Source organism: Manacus vitellinus, unplaced genomic scaffold (genome assembly GCF_001715985.3).
Source record: "Manacus vitellinus isolate BGI_N305 unplaced genomic scaffold, ASM171598v3 scaffold_53_pilon, whole genome shotgun sequence".
Lineage (NCBI taxonomy): Eukaryota > Metazoa > Chordata > Aves > Passeriformes > Pipridae > Manacus > Manacus vitellinus.
The window spans coordinates 1,348,260-1,371,540 of record NW_021940637.1 but is presented as its reverse complement, the minus strand read 5'-3'; the positions used below and the strand labels follow the sequence as shown (position 1 = coordinate 1,371,540).

At 41.0% G+C, this 23,281-nt stretch overlaps 2 protein-coding genes across 3 annotated transcripts in view; one reads left to right on the top strand and one right to left on the bottom strand.

Annotated features, from left to right (window-relative positions):
• NRG4 (neuregulin 4) overlaps nt 1–8,660 on the bottom strand; it is a 44,820-nt gene extending 36,160 nt beyond the window's left edge. For both annotated transcript variants that reach the window (XM_018081462.2, XM_018081464.2), the window contains exon 1: nt 8,470–8,660. The gene's annotated coding sequence lies outside the window, so the exon portion shown is untranslated. The remainder of the gene's footprint in view (nt 1–8,469) is intronic.
• Nucleotides 8,496–23,281, top strand: part of TMEM266 (transmembrane protein 266) — a 66,389-nt gene continuing 51,603 nt past the window's right edge. Inside the window, exons 1-4 of the mRNA XM_029963157.1 lie at nt 8,496–8,677; nt 9,830–9,931; nt 10,944–11,049; nt 13,160–13,348. Coding sequence (XP_029819017.1) covers nt 11,036–11,049; nt 13,160–13,348 — 203 coding nt within the window. The 5' untranslated portion in view covers nt 8,496–8,677; nt 9,830–9,931; nt 10,944–11,035. The remainder of the gene's footprint in view (nt 8,678–9,829; nt 9,932–10,943; nt 11,050–13,159; nt 13,349–23,281) is intronic.

The following is a 23,281-nucleotide window of genomic DNA, read 5'->3' as shown; positions in this document are numbered from 1 at the left end:
TCCCTGTCCTGTACTTTCTTGCAGCTTTGTGAGTGACAGCAGGAGCTTCACTGGGCTGTGCAGCACCTCTGGGGTTTTGGGGCTGCTTCAGGAAGAGCAGCTCCAAGGTGGGGATCCTCTGCACCTTTGTTAGGTTCATCACTTGCTTTCCCTTGTCATTGTGTCTTATCACTGCAGTTCCTTTAAGTTTGTGACCAAAACTTCTCTAAGGCAGGGAAATACTTTCTCTTGTGTTTTTTTTCCCCCCTTTCTTCCCCTCCTCCCTGAAGGAAGAACTGTTATCTGGGAAGCCACAGTGTAGTCCCGTGAAGGCACCTGAAGTGGCCTTCAGTCACTGAAGTCCAAGCAGCTGAAGCAGCATCACAGCATTAACACTTCTGTTTGAACCATAGCACATATTTTATCTGTCTCTAAGGTATCCAGGTGTTGTTCTCACTGCTCTGTGCCTCTCCCTCCCTCGTGTTCTGCAGGGGCTGTGGTTGCTGAGCTTGGTCAGATGTGCTCCCTTTTACTGGGTGTCTTTAAGGCCCTGGTTCCAAGTGCAGTAGAGAAGCCTGAAGGAACACTGAAGTAAATTTTAAATCTGAATCCCAGATTTACTCACTGCTTTGCAACATGGATTTCTTAGTGTGTTAGCAGTAGCACCAAATTAGTGTGCCACAGGAAAAACTGGTTCTTGGCTCACAGTGTTAAATCACAGTAAGACAAATTTCCTTTGTGAGCCTTTAGCAATTGAGAAGTTAATCTCAAGTTTATCCTGATGCTGACGCTATCAGTGGAAGAGCACAAGCTGACAGTTCTCCCCTCTAAATCAGAGGGAGTTCATGGGTGGGTGTTCCTGCACTCTTCTTTGGAATTTATTCTGTAGCTTGTGATGCTCTCCATTTACTCATGTGACAAGAGCATCAGTCCTCTCTGTTCTTGCAGCGTTTAAAAGGGATGAGGGCTGGGCAGAGATGGTGATGTTGAAGGAGGAAAAGATAAATTTGGCATTTTTACTAATATGGTAAATTACCAGCTGAATGCATTTTAATATGTCTTTATATGAATAAGCAAATAGCTTCATTCTAAAGGAAAAATGCTGCATGCCTGTGCAGACCAAACACATTTTAACATTGTCAGAAAGTACTGCTCTTGCATACTTCAGTGATCCTTCTTGTATTTCCACACAAAATAACTAAGAATCAATTACCTCTAGTTAAAAAAGAGCAATCACTTCCCATCCTGTTTCCAGGTGCAGTGGGAAGAACTGTTCTCTTTGCTGTGCAGTTTGCAGTGGATGGTCTAGGCAGACTCCAAACACAGGCTGGCCATGTGTGTCTTCCCTGTGAGACCCTCCAGACCCCCATCAGAAGGGAGGGGGGAAGGTGCACACCTTGCTCCTACATGTGGAAGTTACTGGCCAGTTGACAGGGCTGTGTCCTCCAGATGGTCCATCGGCCTGTCGGGGCTGGGCCTGCTGACAGCTTGGCCTGAGTCCCTCCCCATCAGCATTTTGTGGCAGAAACCTGGCCTGTGAGATGTGGTAAGTGCATTCCATCTCCTGCTGGGGGGTGACACAGTTAAATGCACTGGCCATCTATTAAAGTCATGGCTCTCAGTACACTGCATGTACAAGGCAGTTCAGTCTTGCCTTTTAGGCTCCCAGTGATCACTGAGGACCTTCCCAAGCCACACACAGTACAGCTGTTGTGTCTGCATGCCTGTGTGACATAACTTGCCTCTGAAGTACAAGACAGACATGAATTCAAGAATTATAGTATCTGTGTGCTCTTGCAGAGTGGAGTTTACCCTGCGTGTATCACCAGGATTAAATACTGCAATTGTTTGTAAATTTACATTCAAAACACCTGGGCTATTTGCTTCCAAGAGCTGAATTACAAAGCATAGCACTGTTTGAGAGAAGAGCAATATATTTCACATCAATGGACTAATTATTATATACTTGCTTTTAAGATACAGAGTAAAGCCATAAATTCATATAAATTTATTGCATTTTGTCTGGAAGGTTGCCCATAGTACTTTCCAGGAATGACAGAACATAGATATTTCTCAAAAATACATTTGTAATATAGTTGATTCTTAGAATGAAATCTTTACTTCCAAATGCTGTTTTTGTCTTGTCTAAGAACTGGATTTAGTACCAGTCTACTTAGGTTTGTTTTGATTCTGTATTGTTGATTATGTGAGAGACAGAAGAAAAGACAGAAAGAACTTACTTCTCAGACTCCTTCTTCTACAGAAATATAATATTTGCAGGCCTCACAGAGCTATAATTGGTGAGATGCATTGAAATCCTCAGCTTCAAGAGATTAAATAAATGCCAGGAATTTCTTATGAGGTTTTTCTCTGTACTTTCCCTCATTCTTATTGTAGTGTGAATCTTTTGTATTTTGGTTGACTTTAGCTCCTCTAGAAAACTAGAGAATACTTTAAAAATTTCTAAAAGCCTTTCAATTCAAAATCCATTAGGCCCAGGATCTAAAGAAAATTAGAATTAATAGCTTGAGGAGGAGTCTTAAAAGTTGAAGTCTAATGGCTGAAAGGCAATCTGAAAGTTACAGTAATCTAAGGGTATGTGCAGAAACTCAAGCTTGTATTTATTGGAAGGTTAACCTCCAAGTAAGATGGGCAGCAGGTATTGTGGATGAAAACTAAAATGTAGTGAGTTTTAACCATTTTCATGACAGGTGGTGACCCTGGTACTTTCCCATGACTAAGACAGTGTCCTGTAAGACAGGCTGACAGTGTCACCCCCCTGAATTGAGGCATCCATCATACTCAGGGTGACTCAAGGGAGGTTGTCTCAAGTATTTGTGTTACTCTGCTGCTATTATTAAAAACCTGAGTGAAATTTCAGCTCTGTTCAAATAAATTTTGCTGTTGGATTCAGATGGACTTTTACCTCAAAAGCCATCAACAGAGTGCAAAAATTAAGTGCAAATTCCAATCTAATCAGAGATGACCTGCCGGGTATCTATATAGACCTAAAACCATTCATTCTAGCATGTTCAAAAGTGCAAGTTGGGGTTTTTTTTGACTATTCTAAAGGGTGGCTAGACTGATCTTGCTTGGTTTGAAAACAAAAAGATGTGGCTGCAGGTTTCTGGTTGTACCTTTTGACTGCAGTTCCAGGGAGTAGGAAGAGAGCTAAAAGCAAAATCTAAGAGTTGACTTTTGATGGACGCAAGAAAACCAAACTTCTTTGAAATTTAAGTGGTACTTGATTTGCTTTCAATGGTAATAATTTGGCATAATATGAGTCAACTAGGTTAGTGTCATCTCCAAACATTTAAAATTCAGAAATAGAATTGTTGTTAGCCAAGCAAATACAAACCCAACCTTGTTTGGGTTTCAAATTGAATATTTTAATATTTAGTCCAAGGGAGATTTGAGGGAGTTTTTTTGGGTTGATTTGTTTGGTTGGTTTGGGTTTGGTTTTTTTCTTTTGAGAACCAGAATTTGTGACACAAAAAAAATCTCGTGTTGTGGGGGGAGTGCCTGTGTTATGAAATTTGTCCAAACGATCTTCTAACTATATGCTGACTGAGCCCTTTATGACAGAGTCATTTAGTTTCCCAGACCGGAAAAAACCAGATGTTTTCAGTCCAGTGGAGCTGTTGATGCCAGGCTCGTTCCTATCAACATGTGCAGTGGCACATGGCAACAGCCAGCTAATGCTGAGCTTCCCAACTGCGAGCCCAGCAGCAGGGTCAGCACAGTGCTGCCGGAGCCACGTCCAACCCCGTGTCCCTGCTGGGATCCCTGCACTGTGCTGTAAGGGGGGATCACCTCCCTGGGAGCCGGGTCTGGTCCCAGTGCTGCTCTCTGTGTGTGCTGTGCCCTCACTCCAGCCAAGGTGCCACCCCAGCAGGGCAGGGCACCTTCCCAGGGCAGTGACATGGGGTGAGCTGCCAGCCCCGTGCCTGATCCTGAGGGCAAACACCGAGCCTGCCTCGGGGCTCTCCCTTATTTTATTAAGTTAGGCTCAAGCTTTGAAGGCTGGACAGATGTGTAAAGGGACCTTCTAACTAAATGATTGCTCTCTTTTGTTTGTTCTCTGGACTGAGGCCCTGTGGTGTGTGCTTTCTCTTCCACTTTCACCACATACAGAAGGTGTAGGTAAGTGTTGGGATGTCAGCTTGTTACAGCTGAATGAGGGTGGTTTGTGAGGTGCTAAGGGAAATGGCATGCTTGGAGTTACTCCAGAGGAAGAGATCAAATGAATAATCTTCTGGCTGAATGAATGCCTGCTGTTTATTGAGGAGCTCAGAGCAAACCAACAGTGCCAGTACACACTGTGTAGCATGAACTGGAACGAGAGCCCAAAGGAGCTGTCGGGGCAGCTCTGGTTTGTGCAGAAAGTGTGGAGTGTTTGCATGTCACAGAACCCTGTCTGTAGACCTGCTGCCCAGCCCCTGCCCTCCCTCCCCAGTCTGGGGGGGAACTGAAAGCAGAAGGAAGGAATAGGAGCAGAGTCTTTTCATAACCTTCCCAAACAGAGCAGCTCCTGCTGTTCCTTGCAGTCTGGAAGCACCATGTACTGCAGACCTGCAAGCTCCTTGGAGGGGCGGCTTGGCCGGGCTCTCCTCAGAGTTTGTACTGGATTAGTCCTCTTTTAGTAGCTTTGTACTGGATTAGTCCTCCTCTAAAGGCTTTTTTCTAGCTACCCTTACTTGTCCTGTAGTCCTGTAGTCCAAGGTTTGCAGTACTGAAATGTTCAGGATTCGACCAATGATCGTGTTGGGTTTATGAAGAGATTGTTATAATTGTTCATGAGATCACTTTTCTCTGTTATGGCCCATCTAAACTTCTCTCCAGGAAGTATGACTTACACTTACGAATAATGAGAGTCTTTAGTGACATGATTACATGCTCATTTTTCCTCAAACAACATTCTGCCTAATTTCAACATACAGGATGATCCCACAAGGGAATAGAATTATGTCTGCATGAGCAAGTTCAAATCTGCCATTTCCTAATTTGTGAATGCCTGACTCTTTTTTCCAATCTAAATACCTTTCCTGCAATGGAGGGTTTTTCCCTTTTTTTAAATGTGATATATTTGAAAACTTTATTGTTTTTAAATAAAAAAGATGTAAAAAATGTTCCTTTTAACTTGAAATAAAAAGCCCCATCTCTGGTGCCTCTTTCCTTTTGGACATGCATGGGCATGTTAAAGTTTAAGGAAGTTAATTTGTTGTTTGTTTTTTGTGTGGCATTCTGCATCCATAATTTTTTGACAAATCTAAATGTGGGGTTTTTTTAAAACAAATGAAGGAGATGTTCCTTATCCACCTATACAGAGCCATATAAAAAAATACTCTATCAAACTCTTGTGTCAAATAAGGCATTAGGGAGGGGCAGTTTAATAAAAATAATTACTTTTTTAATATAATAACCTGTGATTTTTCCCATTGGGGAAAAAATCAACAGTTTTTTCAACCTGAAGCAAAGCAAGGAAGTGTAGGGAGCACTCCTGCAGATTTTCAGGGTTTCCCCTTCAGAAGTACAAGTTGCTGGATTCCTGAAGGAAGCAGTTTTGGCATACCTGACCAGTAAAACTTTCTAAATGCAGATGAATGGAGCTGGTTAAAACTCTCAGGAAAAAAAAACAGCTGTTGTGATCCCAGGGAACCTAATTTCAGTTCTTGGAGAAATGTGACTTGCAGTAATAGAGATGAGTGATCACATCAGGTTCATGCTGATCCTCAGGATGATATCCATGGTGTTAATCACAAAAAAAAAGAAATTTGGCTGGGCTAATTCACAAGAGCTAAACGTAGTTACCCCTAAATTACACTTCCCTTTTCTCTTTGAAAGCTTTTGGGGTAGTCTAGGTGTTTCCTCTACTCCTATTTCAGATTATTCCCTTTCTTCCCGTTTTTCTGAATAGTTCCCAGACCTTCTTAGGATTGCCCAGTTGGCACCTGAATAGCCACCATTTGCATTTGAGCTTTAGATTGTACAAGGCTTCTAATTTGTAGACTGAAATAAGGACTCAGCTTGTTCACACAGAGGAAGCAAAATTCCATTTCCTGATCTGGACTAGATGCAGAGTAAAAAGCTCCAGTGTGACACAGAAAGAGGAAACCCCCTCACAGATTTGCACCCCTTCCTCAGTCTCTTCAGTGTTTTCAGGTTGGGTATTTGCTCCAGCTGAATGTTGCCAATGGCCAGGGCTCTGCAGTCAGCTTTGATTTGACTGTTTCTAATCTAAAGGGTTTCTCTGTGCTGTTGTCTCCATGCACAATGCCCTGCCCTACACTTTCAGTTCTGCTGACATAACTATTTTTGGAGCTGTACTATGACCTGTATCAGCGAAGCCATCCTGCTTTTTTTTTTTTTTTTTAATTTTAAAAAAGTTCAGGAAAAGATAGTTTTGTTGTTTTTGAGTGAAATGCCAAATGAGATTCCTGGTCCCACAGTAACAGCCTGTGGGCAGAGGAAGGAGCTGAAGCTGGGCAAGGGCACCTAAACCCCACATTGCAGCCAACAATGGGGTCTCCTCAAGTGTGGCCTGTGGCATTTCCTTTGAATGCAAACCTGTCCATGTGTCTTAAGCTGCTGTTGGGGGACTGTGTGGCAGAATCTTTAGTTAGAAGAACATGTCAGAATTTGATTGTATAGCTACCTCATAAGGGCACGAACTCAGGTGTTTCAGATAACATCTGAATTTTGTGCAGGAGCTTACAGCTTTGTGATAATACCCCTCAGAACGTGAGCAAGGACAGCAAACAGCTCTGAATCACATTGTCTTGACTTCAGCTCAGCTGAACACAGGGTATGAGTTAGTAGGGACTTTGGTGCAAAAGGCTTAAATTAAACCATCTTCCTACTCCCCACCCCCAATTGGGCCCACTACACTGTGACACATATTTTGTAAGACTGTGCTTAAATCGGTGCTAAAAGCTGTGGTTTTCATGCACAAGTGGAGTATAGATTTTTTTTAAGTTTGCTCTTGGAGTTTTGTTTTGGTCCCAGGTTTTTTTTCTTTCAGCTTAGAGTGCGTGGACACCACGTGCTGTGCTTCAGCCTATGCCTTCCAAACTCTGTCCTGTGCTTTGTGTTGTTTCAGCTGGACTTTATCTCCTATTAGCAAGCTCCAGCCAGGGTGTGGTGGCTGACAATAGGAGGTTGCTGTAAACATTAACGAATTAACTGAGGCGGGATGTGTGCTGGGCAAGGACAGCAGCGGGAACCTTTGCTCAGTGCAGTGACCCCACTGCCCAGCCCAGGAGCTGAAGCAGGTGCCCCTGCAGAGGAGGGGGGGAAGAAAGCAGAATCAACCCACAGGTTGAGGAGCACTGGCATGTGCAGTACCTGTGCAGAGAACAGGAAAGCTGAAGGGCTTGGAAGGCAAGCCCAGCACTTTTAAACCCTGGGAAGATCTTGCCTCAGAAAGAGCTCAGTGAACGGGTACGACTTCCTTCGCCTGCTGCAGAGGGGTGAAGAGCTGAGTCAGCTCGGCTGAGATTTGTACTGTGATCCCACACATTTTAAGCTGGGCTACTTGTGTACAAACTTACATGCTTCCCATCAGGTTGCACTGTGCTTTTGGTACATACAAATGTGTCAGTCATTTAGTCCAGTGAATGTTTTGGGTTGTTATACCACTAAAAGCTTGCAGTAGAAACTCATGGGACAATTCTTTCCTGTCTGTTATATCTCCTTTTTAAACTATTTCTGTTAAACTTTGGAAACTGTGCTCTCCTGCAGCCATCTGACCTTGAAAACGCACTATAGAACAAGCAGATTGGGCAGTACCCATACTCACACTGAGTGGCAGCTCAGCATGTACTGGGTGCTGCCTGGTCTCAATTCTATAAAGTGAGGGGAAAAAAGCCAAAAACCCTGGACCTGTTAACTAATTCTGTCAGACCAGACTATAAGAGACAAGGCTTTTTTGTCTACTGAATAAATTGAGTGTGTCAGGTGGGGAAGGGGCTGCATGGAAAAATTTTCACTCAGGTTATAGATGGAATACCCAAAAGTTGCCCTCTGCCTATCTCTGCTCAGTTGGTAGGGAGGAGAGCTACATCATTCCTCTTTGCCCACACTATATCCTATAGGAATGCAGGAGAGAGATAAGTGCAGAAGAATAGAATCTCCCTGCTGATCCTTGTTGCCTTTAAACACCACTCAGTTGCACAGAAATTTCCTGTGGAAGTTGCAAGTGTTTTATGTTGCTATAAAAGGTGGGGTTTTTTAAGGAAGCTAAAAACAGATAGATGAGGTGGGGTGGATGGTAAAAAATACCTTTCTGCAAAATATCAGTATATGTTAAGACATTTCTGTTGCTTGCATAAAGTCTGGAAAGAAGCATGAATCACAGCAATCCGTTTAGGATATAGATATACAACAACCTATTGCATCTTTTTTGTCCTCTTATTGTCCTTGCTAACTCCTTGTCCTTTCAGTTCATTAAATCAGCGAATACATTAGTCATTTGCACCAGAAATTACTCACTTTTGGCCACTTTTTCTCTCAGGAAGGCTCCACTGAGTCCTTTGGAAACTTGACTCCCTGTTTCTCCTTCCAGGTGTGTCTCCAGGTTCCTCGTCCCACCTTTGTGAGCACCTTGTGTCATGGTAGATCCCTTGGGCTCAGCGAGCTGGACTCTGCTCCCTGCAGAGCCACCGGCGCTGTCGGCAGAGCTGCTCCTCTGGTCCTGCTGGTGAGCAAACTTTACCTGTGGGGCTGCCAACTCCAGGAGGAGGGAGCTGCTCTGGCTTAGGGGTGTTGCCACCAGTCAGGTCCGGTTCACAGACCTGGTTCAGTTGTAAAGCAAAATTCTGTATGACTGTGCATGTATTTCCAGCTTTCAGGAGAAAAGGAGACTCTGTATTCTGGAGAGGCAAATATTTAATGTTTGTGTCTTGTGTGAAGGAACTGCAGTGTTGCTGCCCCCCCTGTTATGACTTCAGTTCCCTCAAAATCTTGAGATTAATCTAAAAAATAAGACTTTTTAAAAATCTAGCTATACATTTTTTGTCACTGTTTTGTTTCCTAAGCCCTGTTTGGGAGAGAGATTGGGGATATTAACACTGTGCTGTCTCAGGGATAAATGGTGAGTTTTTTACTAGGTTTAGAAACTCCCACATATACATTTGCCTGCCTGTCCTCTGAGGCCAGTTTCCATCAGTTTTATTCCCATTTCCTAAGTCAGCTGTATCCCTGTGTACCTTCTATCCTCCAGACCTGCAAATGCATTTCCAGCAGGAGTCTCATTTTCCTCAGTCTCACAAGACCAGGTGCACAGTGCCTCGTGCCTTTAGGTTTTTCTCAGGCTGAGTGCTTAGAACAATTGGTCTGGGTAAAATTTTTCATTCAGAATTGTTTGGGTTTTTTTGTGTTATGAAAACATCAACCTAAAGGAGATGTTTGCTCGCAAACCAAGGCTAATTCTAATATTTTAGTTTTGTTGTGCTGGTACATGTAACAATTGCTATCATAAAGCTCTGTGTGATTTAAACATGCATAATTTTAGGCAAATGCTCTAGTATTTTGCTGTCTTAGGGATATAGTAAATAAAATAATTTCAGGATGACAAAGGCCAGGGAAGAGGCTCCCATTGGTATTGAATGGATGTCAAATCAAATTTCTGCTGTATTAGCAAAGCTTTATCTGAAAAAAGTTTGCTTCTTATTCTATCTTTAGAAGTATTACAAGGTTATAAATAAATAGTGTGTATCTTTCTAAAATGTGTGCAGTCTTTGGTTTTGAAGTTGTCCATGTTTCTTCATATGGATAATTAAATTGCTTTTGGCTGACTTATCTACTTGAGGAGGGCGATCACAATGTATACCCTTTCTTTTTGCACACCCAGGCACATTATCTGGAAGATGTGAGAATCCACTGGCTATATTTTACGGTTTTTGTAAGGTTACAAAACATGAAATAAGGCCTTGGAAATGGCTCTACCAAAGACGTAAGTTCAATTTTATTGTTTGATATCAGGTGATTGTTAAGGGTCTTACAGTAGCTACATTTTTATGTCTCCACTGTAAATATTTGACCAACAACTCAGCCTGTAAGTGGCTCTCCTATAAAGTTTAGTATAACAAGCATTTCTCATGATCATGGGTGTTACTGTCAGTAACATTCTGATTTGCCGAAGTTTATTTCTGTTTAATTAAAATAAGAGTTTGTTTTGATCTTGCTTTAAAAAATTATTTAGTGTATAAACTTTACAGTAGCTTTACAAAGTCTCTCATTGTATCTTTCTCTAAGAATTTTTGTTTGGTTTGTGATGTTCTCTGTTTTTCCTGCTTCCCAAACCTGTGTATCAGTAGGTTTCATTCTCACAGACTCAACATGGTTGCAGTGCATTGGTCCAGGCACGGCACAAGCAGAGACTTTGCCACAGGCAAATGTGGCACGTTTTCCAAAGGTATTACTGGGTTTTGTTGATCAAAATACTCTCCTGGTAACAGCCCATCTAGAATGTTTGACAACATGAATTAATTCTTGAAAGAGACTTTCTAAAGCAGCGAGTGGAGTCAGGAACACAGTTCGAACTGGGAAATGGAGAACAAATCCCTGACCTTCATTGACAAAGCTAATGCTCATCTCTTTAATGTATATTAAATTGTAAAAAATCACTTGGCTTCAAGTAGAATTTGCTCTCCTGAAGCCATGAGCTTGCTTTGAAAATCCACTTCTCCCTCTGACCTTGATTATCTTTCTCAACAATGCAGTGGTTTAAAACAAGACTTGTGTTCTTATGGAAGTATATACATGTCTGTGTGTATGAGTAAATGCACTGTAACTTTACAGCCTCAATAATATGGAAGAATTAACCTGGAATAAAAATACTTCAAAAAACAATCACGGGGGAATTAAAATTATTAGACAAACTTTCAAATTCACAACAGAGGTCAGTGTAGCCCTTTGGATTTCTTTCAACTGTGTTTTGTATAACTTTGTTTTGCTTCTCACAGAGACCTAATCTTGCAAGGCTAGAACTTGTATGCAGAGCAGCTGGAATTAGTTAAATATTGGAACTACTGCTGGTTTGGTTGCATCCTCCAACATGACCAATCCTCAGTAAGTAGCATCTGATATAATTATAATTGATTTTGAATGAAAGGGAACAGGTTGCTGCCTGTAGGAGAACGATGTTGTGACATCAAAAAGGTTCTGAAGTTGTCTAAAGAGTGTGAATTAGCAGAAAAAACATGAATGCTGTAAGCATGTCTGATGTATTACTAACAGCAGTGGCTGAAAACTGGTATGTTATATTATTTTCAGGTCTGTTTGTCCTTTTTTTTTTCCCTGCCACCAAACCTGTCCCAAGCCTGTCTGCCAGCACTAGTCTGTTTTTTTTGGTTTTGTTTTCAGTCAAATCAGATTATGTCTGTGATTTAGTCTGTCTAAGAATACAGAAGCTAAGTACTGTTGGGAGAGGGAAGGCAGCACCAACCCCTCTCCTTTTTCCTTTATAATACTGGAAATGGGATCATTGTGTGCTCTTTCATGTAAAACTGAACCCGCTTGGTCCTATAAAGGTAAATGTCCACAGGATGGCACTAAAGGTGAAAATCAAAGAAAATTCTTGCTAAAATTAGTTCCTACCTCTGGGTTTCTGATTTCAGATTGTTTACAGAAGAATACAGTTCGTTTGGAAATCAAAGAATCTCATTACTTTCCGTTATTAGTTACACATGAATAAAATAAAGGCCTTTAGGTTGTTCAAATAGTACTTCCTTTTACCTCTGCTCACTGCCATAGTATGACACAGCTACAACCTTTCCCTGCCAAATACTGGAGATATAACAGCATTTTCTGGTTTTTTTTTAAGTTACTTTCTTATGTAATGCTGGCAGCAGCTAGCTCCATTTAATTTAGGAATAATGTCCTCCATCTGAAAGGGTTAGTCTAATGTGAGGCTCTGACCAATAGAAACCTTCACACAGAATTTTGGTTCCCTCACTCACCTCCATAGATTATATCCTTATACAAAATATAACAGTTAAGTACTCTTCTAAACTCATTACTTCTGGGGAAAAAAAAAGGAACTGTTAATCAGGTTGCTTAAATTGCTGGAAGATTTTAATAAGCTTCTTTAAAACAAAATCACCAGTGCAATTTTTGCAGTCAAATATCAGAGTGAAGTTGGGTGCTAAGAACTTTTTACCTATATCCCCGTGGAAAAGGAGTATCTTCTCACCTGGTGTTGCAAACCTTTGACAGTAGCCTGAGATTTTTTCAGAAGTTTAACAGGCCCCCCTGGAAGAAAGCTGAAGGAGTTTGTGCTTGCACCTGCTGTGGATCAAACAGAGCTAGAACTTTGGCTGGTGCTGCAGAGGATCACCCTGGCCATGCAGACTGTCCTACAGTGGAGTCATCCCTCACATGCACTCGATAATACACTCCCTAAGTTTCTAGAGCAGGAGTATCTTGTTATAAATGTGAAAGACATGCACATTGTCACACTGGTTTTAACTGCATGGAGATTCCATTAGTGTTAGTGGGCTGGTGTAAGAATACACCATCAGATTAAGTAGCTGTGCATAAGGACAGTTTAGGTAATCTTTATGGAGGAGTCCATAATTCTTCTGAATCATTATTCTCCTTTCAGAACTATTTTGTGATACCACAATGATCTTTTCTAGTTAAATGGAACAAAGCTGCCATCCATCAGAACTATTTGAATCAATATTCAGATCCACAGTGGAAGAGGGGTCAAACTGCACCATTAATTAACAGTTGATTTGTATACAATGATTAATAAGCTTAGCTATTTGTTGCTCACTGATGGAACTTACAAAGCAGTGAGCTTTTAGTTGGCACAGTTTCACGTCTTCTTTCTGTTTTGCATGAATATTTTGCTTTTGGGTTCATGCATTTTTTCTGTGTTTGTTTGTTTATAGCACATCCATTTATATTTAGTGCCTTTGAAGCAGATTCAGCAGGGTGAAATGCTGTTCTCCTTTGTGAGGTTTCTGTTGATCACAGTGAGATCTACGAAAGACAAGTTTGGAGAGATTTGGTCTCCTCAATGACAACACCTCCCTCAATGACCTTGCAGAGGCCTTTTAAGTTGCTGGCTCTTTATGATTCCATGAAGTTCTTGTCTCTAACTTACTTTTTGCTTGTTTGCTTATTTATATATTTATATCTTTTATGTGTGTATGTGTGTTTATTATGTTTTCAGGCCTACAATTGAAGGTGGTGTTTCAGAAGTTGAGATAATTTCACAACAAGTAGAAGAAGAGACCAAAAGCATTGCTCCTGTACAGCTTGTTAACTTTGCTTATCGAGATCTGCCTTTAGCTGCACTTGATCTGTCTGTGGCTGGGTCCCAGCTTTTGTCAAATTTGGATGAGGAGTACCAAAGAGAGGGGTAAGTACAAAGGACAGAATTTTGGTTTATGGTTTTAGATTATAGTGATTTCAGGACCTGTAAAATAGGACACCTTAAGCTGGAGAAGTGCAGCCAGTTGTCCTCAAACTCTTTTTAAAACCATTGTCACAGAATGGAAGTGACCTTTTCTAATACAGCTAAACTGGGCTGGTTTGGGGCTCTTTATAATTCTGCTGTTTGACCACAGTTTGGAAGCCTTGTCCCAGGAAAAACTGGACAAAAGATCTATAGCCCATCAGAAAAGCAGAATGGCCTGGTGAAAGTTCTTTGCAAAGGAGTTTCAGGAGGGTTTCAGGATGACAGAGAGTTGGCTGCTGAGATTCTTGTATGTAGTTGTGCATCTCCTGACAGAGGTAATGGCACAGTACTGCTGATTCCTGGACAGATAGTGTACTTTTCACCCAGTAATTTGAATTGTGTAGTTTGATCATGTGTGAATGTTGCCTTTGATAATGTATATAGTACATACATACTGCTCCTGTTTTCATAGAACAATGATTCCAGTTTTATTGAAATAAAAGATCTTAACCAGTTCATAGCATTTGCTCAAATATAACCCAGTGTCAGATTATGTAGCATTGTTGTCCTACAGGACATTAGAAGTCATCCTTATGCCTGGTTCAGGCTTGAAGTGGCTGTAGGTGGACTGCTGTACTAAATCCTTTGTGAAAGATTTGGGTCAACTGGAGAGAATCCAGAGGAAGGCAGTGAGAATGATTAGAGGCTCAGAAAACCTGCCATGGAGTACTGATTGAAATAACATGAAGAAGAGACTTTGAGGGGAGCTTCTAAGAGACTTCAGTGAGGAAGGGAACAGCCTGTTATTGATCTCTGTGGTGTTTGGGACAAGAAGTAAGAAGCTGGTATTGCAGCAGAGAATAGTGAGGGCAGGGAAGGGCTGGGGTAAATGGCTGGTGTGTGGGGGAAGGAGGGGAACTGAGGTACTGTAGTCAGGAAGGTGTATTTGTCAGGAATGATAACACTATAGTTTAACATCCTCCCTTGGGACAGAGGTGAGGTGAGCACAGGTGCCCAGCCCTGCTGGTTCTGTGATTGCTGTTCCACCGTGTGTCACACTGAACATGTCTGCTCCACTGCCAGTGGGATCCATACAAAAGCACTTCCCAGTAAGCCATGTAGAATACTTGCTGATGAAGACATTAAAGGACTTTATATAAGCCTCCATTTATTAACAACTCAATGAGTTTTAACCTGTGCTCTGTAATCAACAGAGACCTGCTTGATCTCAGCCCAGCAGGTATTCTGTGTGGAAGTCAGGAAGCAATGTGTGGGGAAGGCTCTTGCTTTTAATTTCTTTCCAAATTGGACTTTATGAGACATCTCCAGAAAGTTGTTACTCCAAACAAGGGGAAATACATTTTGAGTAGGTTATATAAGCACGGTACAACTGTAACATAAAATACCCTGCATAGCAAAAGAGGCACTTGAAAATTAATTTGAGTATGCAGGTGTAACCCTCAGGCTATTTTGGTGCTGAGTCAATACCAGTTTAGTTCAAGTATGCATTTTTATAGATTTTTATGATCTGCAACTCAATTTTTCACTATGCCAAAGGGCACAGATCTCTCATTGTAACCATTTGAGCAGCTTTGCAGTCTTAAGCATGGAAATAGGCCTGTCATTCTTTTCCTCAGCAGAGATCCCTTCCTTCACACAGACTTCTTTTGTGGCTTTGTCAGGCTGCATGGAAGTAAGCAGAGGCCATCCAGACCTCCCAGCTGTAGATTGCATTCTCTGAAGAAAATTCAGAGCTTTAGTTTGTACATCTCAGTGCATTTTGGCTGAGTCCTGGGACTGCATCTCCCGTGTGGGGGTGGTGGCCTCTTCCTTTCAGAAGCTCTCCTGACAACTGATGCCCTGAGAAATTTAGGAGCAGAGCTGAGCTCCAGAAGCCCAGCAGCAGACTTGAAATACTGTCCCCGTGCCACCTTCTGGCTTGGTGGGGAATATGTCTGGTTTTATGAATGGGGTGTGATTTCTTTCCCATGGCCTTGTTAGATGTGACTGGCTTCAACCTGACTGAGAAGGAGATGGGGAGGGTCAGATCAGTGGACAGTCACCAGTAAGGTTCCATTTCCATGCATGGAGCAGCAAGAGGGACATCAGACTAGAGAAGAATGAGAGGGCAAGAAAGGAGTCTTCTGATTTAATGGTGCATCCTAAGGTTTTCCTCTAATCTTCCTTCTTTAAGGCCAGAAGGTGTTCAGGGTCCAAGCACAAATTTAACCTGGTTGCTAACGAGGGGAGCTTCTTGTTTCATCTGAGAGAATGTTTCTCTTAATAAAGCCAGTATTAATGGGCAATCAGGAATAGGTGGATAGCTCAGGAATAGCTCAGCCCTCTTTGTGTGCTTGGAAACTCTCAGATGGCATCAGATTAGCTACCCCCCCACAAGAAATGAAAAAACGAAAGGAAAAATTAAAAAAAAGAAAATTGTGGTCTGTCTTTAACTTGTCAGACAGACAGTGTGTAAGCTGACATTCCTATGGCTTTAATACTGGAATAAAGATCTTATTTTGTGTAGTTTGATGGATCTTTCCTTTTTTACATCAAATTCTCAGGGCAGTCAGTTCCTGTCTGTTGAAGGAATTTTGTGGACAGTTTGAGCTGTTTTGTCAGAAGTTTGGATGACAGTACTGATTCCTGTGCTAAGCAAAAAAGAAAGCACTGCAGATTAGATGGTGCATTAAGCCTGGCCCTGAAATACACCTGGAAGTGGTGAAAGGGTAATCAGGCAAGAAAAACCTTTCTGCACTCCCAGAAACCCTCAAACACATCACAAAATGTGTTGTCTTCTAATGTGGGCTGAGCATCTATTCTTCTCCCTCTGTAGACTTCTCACTTAGGGAAAGTACAAAGATTTGCATGATGGAAGTTGGTTAAGTTGGACAGAATCTGCATTACAAATACTCATTACAGGTCACTTGGGTGGGCTGGCATTGCCATTGCCTTGCACTGATGAGGAATAAGGTGTGTGAGGCTTCCCTGAGTAGGATAGGAGGGATTCCTGCATCTGCCTTGCTTCCTAGACTGATGTGCCTTTACTCTTCAGAAAAAGGAGGTTTTCTGGAAAATGCCAACAGTATGTGACTAAAACATTTGGAGTTTTATGTGACTGTAGCAGTCTCTTTATAAAGGTAATCTCTTCCTTACTGTGGGAAGAAGCTACTATATCTTCTTACTGTTGGAAGAAACAAGAACCAATATGAGTGTGATGTTCCTCAGTTAATGGCCCCACTGATCTGCCCTGCAGTTCCCTGGTTGGACTCATCCTTAGAGATCACTGCTGTGCACTGCTCAGACATTGCAGAGATGGCTGAGACACACACATGAGAATTGAACTCATCCTGAAAATGTGCCTTGAATGCCAAGGAGCACACCTGGTGCACACCTCTAACATATCTGTAGCAAATTGGGTGATGCTCAGGTACAAAAGCACAACTTGCAGCAGCAGAGTTGCCAGTTTGCTTTGTGTCTGTGAATGTACTGGGGAGGTTATGTCTGCACTGGACTCAGTTTGCATGAAAAGAGTATGCAAACATTTCTTTAAGGAGACTAATCACCCAGACTTTTAAATGTTAACATGAGCTTTAAGTGCCACTCTTGATTTCTTTTTTTCCAGTCAAGTATTCTGTTTTCCAAAAACTATTTTCTCTCTTCTGCTTTTTGCATCAATGACCAATAAAAGTGCTGGAGAATAACCGGAAAATTGACAACCTGCAGAAAATGGGACATGTGCAGGGATAGGAAAACCTTCTCCTTCCTGTATTTTCCTGAAGTTCCAGTTAGGAGGTATCTATCACAATCATTTAGGAAGGAATTCACAGATAGTTGCACAACAGGCTGCATTTTAATGTTGTGTGACCATACAGATAGACAGTGAGCCTCTCTTGATGAAGATCTGTGTTTCCTGGGGGTTGTGAATCGAGGGGGGAGAGATATACACCAACTTTAAATTATTTGTTCTATTTGCTTTAAATTGCAGCTCTTGAGTTTTTTATATATTAAAGAAGTTTGAAACATGATGGTGCTTTCAAAATACTGTGTTTTACATAAAAAGAGGTAAAGTTTGGGATTTCACGCAGTTAATGTGACTCATTTGACATTAGCTGTAAACAGTTGGAATTTAATAATCATCTGTTCATAGCCTCAGATTTGTTTGGTATCAGCTAGAAAGTGCATTAAACAGTAGGAATATCTGAAAAAAAGAAAACTGCAGGGAGAGAGAGAGAAAGGAAGGGAAACCAAAACTGAACGGAGATTTACAGAGGTGCAGAATTAACACAGGGAAGAGTCGTGAGCTCTTCTTTTTAAATTGGTTGCAAGACTTTGCTGGTGAATAAATTCACTCATCCTGGGAGAAAAAGATGTCTGTCCCTTCACTGTCTTCTGTAATTGCACCGAGTAGATGCACTTATTTTGGTCTTTGTATTTATCTTTCAGATATTTGATCTTGTTGCTTTAACTAAAAGAACTTGATCGAGTTCTTACATTTCTCTTGCTTTCTGCTTTTCTGGTCTTTATCTGGCAGCATAATAAGAAATAGTCCCTTTTCTCAAAAGTTCTGTGCACCTCGTGCAGATCCTGGAATGCATGATGTTGATACATGGTGAATAATGAGGTTTAAGCTCAAGATAAATTGCAAAGGTTTTGGAGGGCAGAAGTATTTCACATAGCGAGCGAGCTCCTTGTATTTACAAAAGTGACTTGTAATTTATTTTTAGCTGCCAGTCATAGTCTGAATCCAGAAAGATGGTGCAAAATCCTAACATCAGGATACAGTGAAATGAGACTGTAGTGCTGATTTGTTCTTTGGGCAGTACTATATCACTGCTGCTCTCAGTGCTGTGGTCCAAAACTGAGACCTGCACTGCAGCAGAAAATGAGCATTCAGCACCACAGAACCTGTGAGGTGCCCAGCCCTTCACTAGAGACTACATGAAATTTTGGGCTATGTTATGGGGACGTTCGGTGATTTAGAATTTTTAAGCCTTTTAAGTGTTTATCTTTGTAAGTTTTGTTTTCCAGAATAGCTCATTACTGTGTTTATCCTTGTACCTAAATCCTTTGAGTGGATCCCTCCAACATCTTATCACTTGGTAGAGGGAGCACTGCTAGAAGTAAGACAAAGAATTAATTTTCTAGCTCAGTGATTTTCAGACTTTTTTGCTTTGGAGATCTTGCTGTATTTTTCCAGCAAACTTACTTTTCCCACATACTTTTTGTGGGTAGAAGTGTAATAATTGTAGCCCACAGACCACTGTTAGCAAAGTGCTTCCTTGGAGACTGGGAATGAAATGGATCTAATTTGTCTGGCTTGATACTGGAATTAGTTGTCTGAGTTGGAGAAGATATGACTTGGTGCAAAAATGGAAATGTGGATAAGCAATGGGACAAGGGGGAAATGTGGAAAAGATGAATATTTGTCTGGAAGGCAAAACTGTAAAAAAAATCAGCTAAATACTGAGCAGCACTATGAAAGCAAATCAGATCTTAGCATTGCTAAGGAAAAGGAGCAGAGAATAAAAGAGAGGCCGTTGTTGTGCCTCTGTAGATATCCAGGTTTTGCCCACATCTTGAACATGAGTGTAGTTCTGGTCCCTGTCAAAAAGGATAGGTAGATATAAAAGAACTGGAAAAGAATCAAAGGCAAACAGTGATCAAAGGTGTGATACAACATCTCACTGGAGATGACTATGTAAACTAGGACTCTTCAGTCTGGAGAAGAGAAGGTTGATGTGAGATTTGATTGACATTACAAAGTCTGTGACACAGAGAGGTTAAAATAAGGTTAGACACCCACACTCCCCTCTCCCAGCACAGTCTCTAGGGTACATTAATAGATTAAGGCCGGGTTCCAAAGAAGCAAAAAGAGGTTGCTCTTTGCACAGGGGGCAGTAGGTGCCTGGAGCTACTTTCTAAAGGCTGTGTGGCTGCTAATAACTCATCTCCCTAAGGGGAGGTTGGACAAGTTTGTGGAAGAGAAATTCATTGAAGGTTGCTAAGTACAGTCTGAGAAAACACATCTATCTCAGGAAGTCACCAAATTGAAAATAGTTGGATGCTGTGAGAATGTTAAGGGGAAGTATTTATATGTTTGCTATGTTCTTACTCATCTTGAGACATCTGCTCATGGCCACTGTTGGAGACAGGATGCCAAGCCTTTGTTCTGGCTTAGTACAGCTGTTCTTATGTTTCTTAAAGGTAGTTTTTCAGCCTGATGTGGATACTTCACTAAAGATTTTAGCATAAAAAGGAAAAACCTAATAAGCAATTTTCAAGTGAGAGAAGTAATAGGCCAGGTAATCACAGGTTATCTGTGGGCAAATGGTGTGTTACACACCTATAAAGAAGGCACAAATGATCCTAGAAAGCATAAAGTGCTTCAAATAGAGCTGGGAAGCATTCATGTAATTAATTAAACCTATTCCAAAATATTATGCACTGCTCCAGTAGTCTGTATTCACATGCAGAAGAGGCCACCAGGATAGTTACTGAGACTGAGTGTCTGTTCTACAAAAAGCGTGGGCTTTAATTGAATTACATGAGTGGCTGCCATTACTGTGTGGAAATGCATCACAGACAAAATGCCAGCAAGGGAAGAGAACTAATCAAGCTAAAGAATAATGTTGGCACAAGAACAAGTGTGTGTAAACTGGCCATGGGTGAGTTTAGGGAGAAAACTGGGGCAATCTTTCCTGCCCTTTTAGCTGCAGTTTCGCTGCAGTCTTACAAGAAGCGTTGTGGGGTTTGGAATAGTAAAAGTTTTAGGGAAAAAAAGATGAGGGTGTTCTCAGTAGTTAAACCAAGCTTGTAGGAGAAGTCTGGGAAAGGGGTGCAGAGCTCTGTCTGTTCCTTGGAGTGAGTTGCTCAAGGCCTCCAGCTCCTCTTGCCTGCTGTGAGGTTCTGCTGTCTGTGCTTCTCAGCCAGATTTTGTATTGTTATTTAGCCTTTCTGTGTTCCTGTCACTTCCTGACCATGGCCTTTCTACTCTTCAGATAGGGATTTGGATCTCCTCCATCCTTCTGTTGTCTGATCCTAGCCATCTTGTGAGATGCAAACACTTGCTGTTTAGCCAAAAGAAAAACAAAAAGACAGGGTAAGGTATAATGCAGATTTGGGGGTATTTCTTTACAAGAACAGAAAATAGAAACAATGACAGCTGTTAACAGCTTGAAGAAATTGTAGTGATTCCTTACCAAATAAATATGTTCAACCTTTCCCAGTTTTGCCTTATGTTCTTTTTTTTCCAAGCTGTTTATTAATAAGACTAGCAGTGATGATGACAGATTGGTTTTGCACAAAGCCATGTGTGAAAGTATCTTTAAAAAGAATTACCCCTGGTAAAATTCCACTAAATATATTTTAATGTCTCAGAACAAAACTTTACAGCCCTGTGTCACCATCAACCACAAAATTCCTGTGCTAGTGCATTTATTTAATTCATCCATTAATTGCAAGAAAGGTCAATAATATTCCTGTTTTAGAGATGAAGTAGCTGAGGTACCTGATGAACATGTTTGAACTTTCACACAGGAAAGTTCTCCTAAGTCATACTTGTCTGTGGATTCAAGCAAACACAGTCAGGACACCAGGAGAATGTGGGCTTGTTCTCTGAACAAAATTGAGGACTATTTTATTGGTTTGAGGTTTTTTGATGGTGTGGTTTTTATGTTTTGGTTTGGTTTTTTTGAGGATGGGGGAAATTTTTTTTTCCTCATTTCTGTCTGAAGTGAGGGAAAAAGATTTTTTCCTTGTCTGTGACTAGTGTGTAATGTCATATATTTATGAAGAGGTCTGTAAGTTCTGGGGGTTTTGGTGGTTTTTTTTGGAAAGTCTGTGTAGCTACATTTCTAATCTGAGCTTTAAATTTAAGTGCAGCTTTGCAGGGTCACAGGTGAAATGGCCAGAATTTGGAAGGTAAGTTTAAACCCACACTAATTCTAGTAGGGATCTGGTTTTTCTCCAAAACTGGATTTTTCATCTGTTGAATGGATGAGCCCTTCCACCTCAGAAGGGAGAAATTAGTGCTACTCTACTAAACAGGTTACAGGGTTGAAGAGATGAGGAGATTTGGGTATTAGGAGTCAGTGTGGTTAGCAGGTCATCAGGTTTATCTAAAATATATTTCTAGTTGGATTATAGTTCCTTTTGTTATTTATGTCCATCCTTTACAAGAGGTAAGAAGTAAAAATAAAAAAAAACAAACAACAAGACAAGATCAGGACTGGACTGTACAGGAGTGTAGAAGTAGCAGGGAAGAGAAGTAGCAGGAGTAAGAAGTAGCTAAGCAGCACCCAGGAAAAAAACCACACAGGGCCCTTTTTAGAGTGAAATATGGGTGTAAACATGCAGATGAGCTGCCACTGACCTCTTAAGCTGATTGCTTTTTGCAGTTGTAAGCTCACAGTTTCATTCAGGAGCTTTTTAGAATCAAATGTTATTGATACTGAATGATAACACTGAACAGAGAGAATAACTCTGTGTGCTTTAGGATTCTGTAAGTAATTAATAGCTTGAGTAATGATTATCATGGCTATATGTAATTGTTTATATAATAAACTTTTGGTTTATTTTTACTGGTACAGTTTGTATATTTGAAAATCTTGACTCTGTAGAGCTTTTAAAGGATTGTACTTGGGCCCTCTACTGATCATTCTGAGAATAGGAAAAGCTGCCCTGCAACATTAAAATGCTGGATAACGGGACTGTTGGAATAGGGAAGATAAATGTAAGTGGAGAATCAAACTAAAGTTTGTTCTGTTTAAACAGGGCCATGCCCCCTCGTTGTTTTAGAAAATCTAAAAAAAAAACCCAAGCCCAAAATCGTAGTTGCATTAAAAACAAGTTGACCTATTTTGAGGTGATGTAAAATAAAATCCATTAAAAGATCAAATTGGAAAAAAGGCCCTATCCCAATGCCTTTTTTAATTTGCCTTATGTTTTAAAACTACCTGTTTAAAACGTAGTGCATTCTGTATTCAGGCTTGAAGCATATCCAAGTTTAACCTAAGGGCAAGTTCCTGATAGTAACACTTGTCAAATCTTCTCTGAAGTTTTAAGAGTCAGTTGAGGAGGTCTCTCACAGTCAGGTAATCAGGCAGTCTGAGGCAAGTGTTGATGTGCTTAATTCTGAGAAGCTGCTTGAAAGTGTCAAGTCTCTGAGCACTGCTTGGCATCACTTTCTCCCCCATCTCTGAGTGTGGGTACGTCAGAGAACATTTTGTGATGTTTTTCCAAGTGTTTGATTATAACAGGAGTTATTGAGTCTAGAGCTGTTTATTTGGAAATGATCAGTACCATCATATCTTCTTCTGTACCAATGGTTTCTGTGTATTGTCATTTTAGTTCGGTGGGGTTACTGCACCACACTTGTGTGCTTGCAGCTTTTTAAGCCTAGTCAATAAATCATGTCAGCTTTTCATTACCTAAAGTGTATTTACAGTGCTTGGAAAATCTGAAGTGTCAGGCAATACCCCACCAGAACTTCCTGAGGTGAGCCAGGACAGGAACACTGAGAGCACTCTGATGAGAAATTATATGTATCAAAGTGAAACTGGAGGGGTGTGGGGGTGGTTTAGGAGGAAAAAAGTATCAGGATGTGCTTTATGCTTCTGAAGTCCATGCTACTGGTATTGTCATTACCAATACTCTCAAAAGAAAAAAAAAATTATTTTTTAGCAGCCCCCTTGTAATTTTGTATCTGCATTAGTGCAACCTTTGCAGATCCATCAACCTCTGTCCAGAATTCTGGTCCTCGGAGCCTCCTCCTAACTGCATCCTGCCTAAACCTTATTTTTCCTCTAAAACAAGGTGATGTCATCTAAACTAGGTTTGGGAGCAGTCCCTGGTGCATGTTGTCCCCAAAACTGTGTTACCCCAAACTCCAGG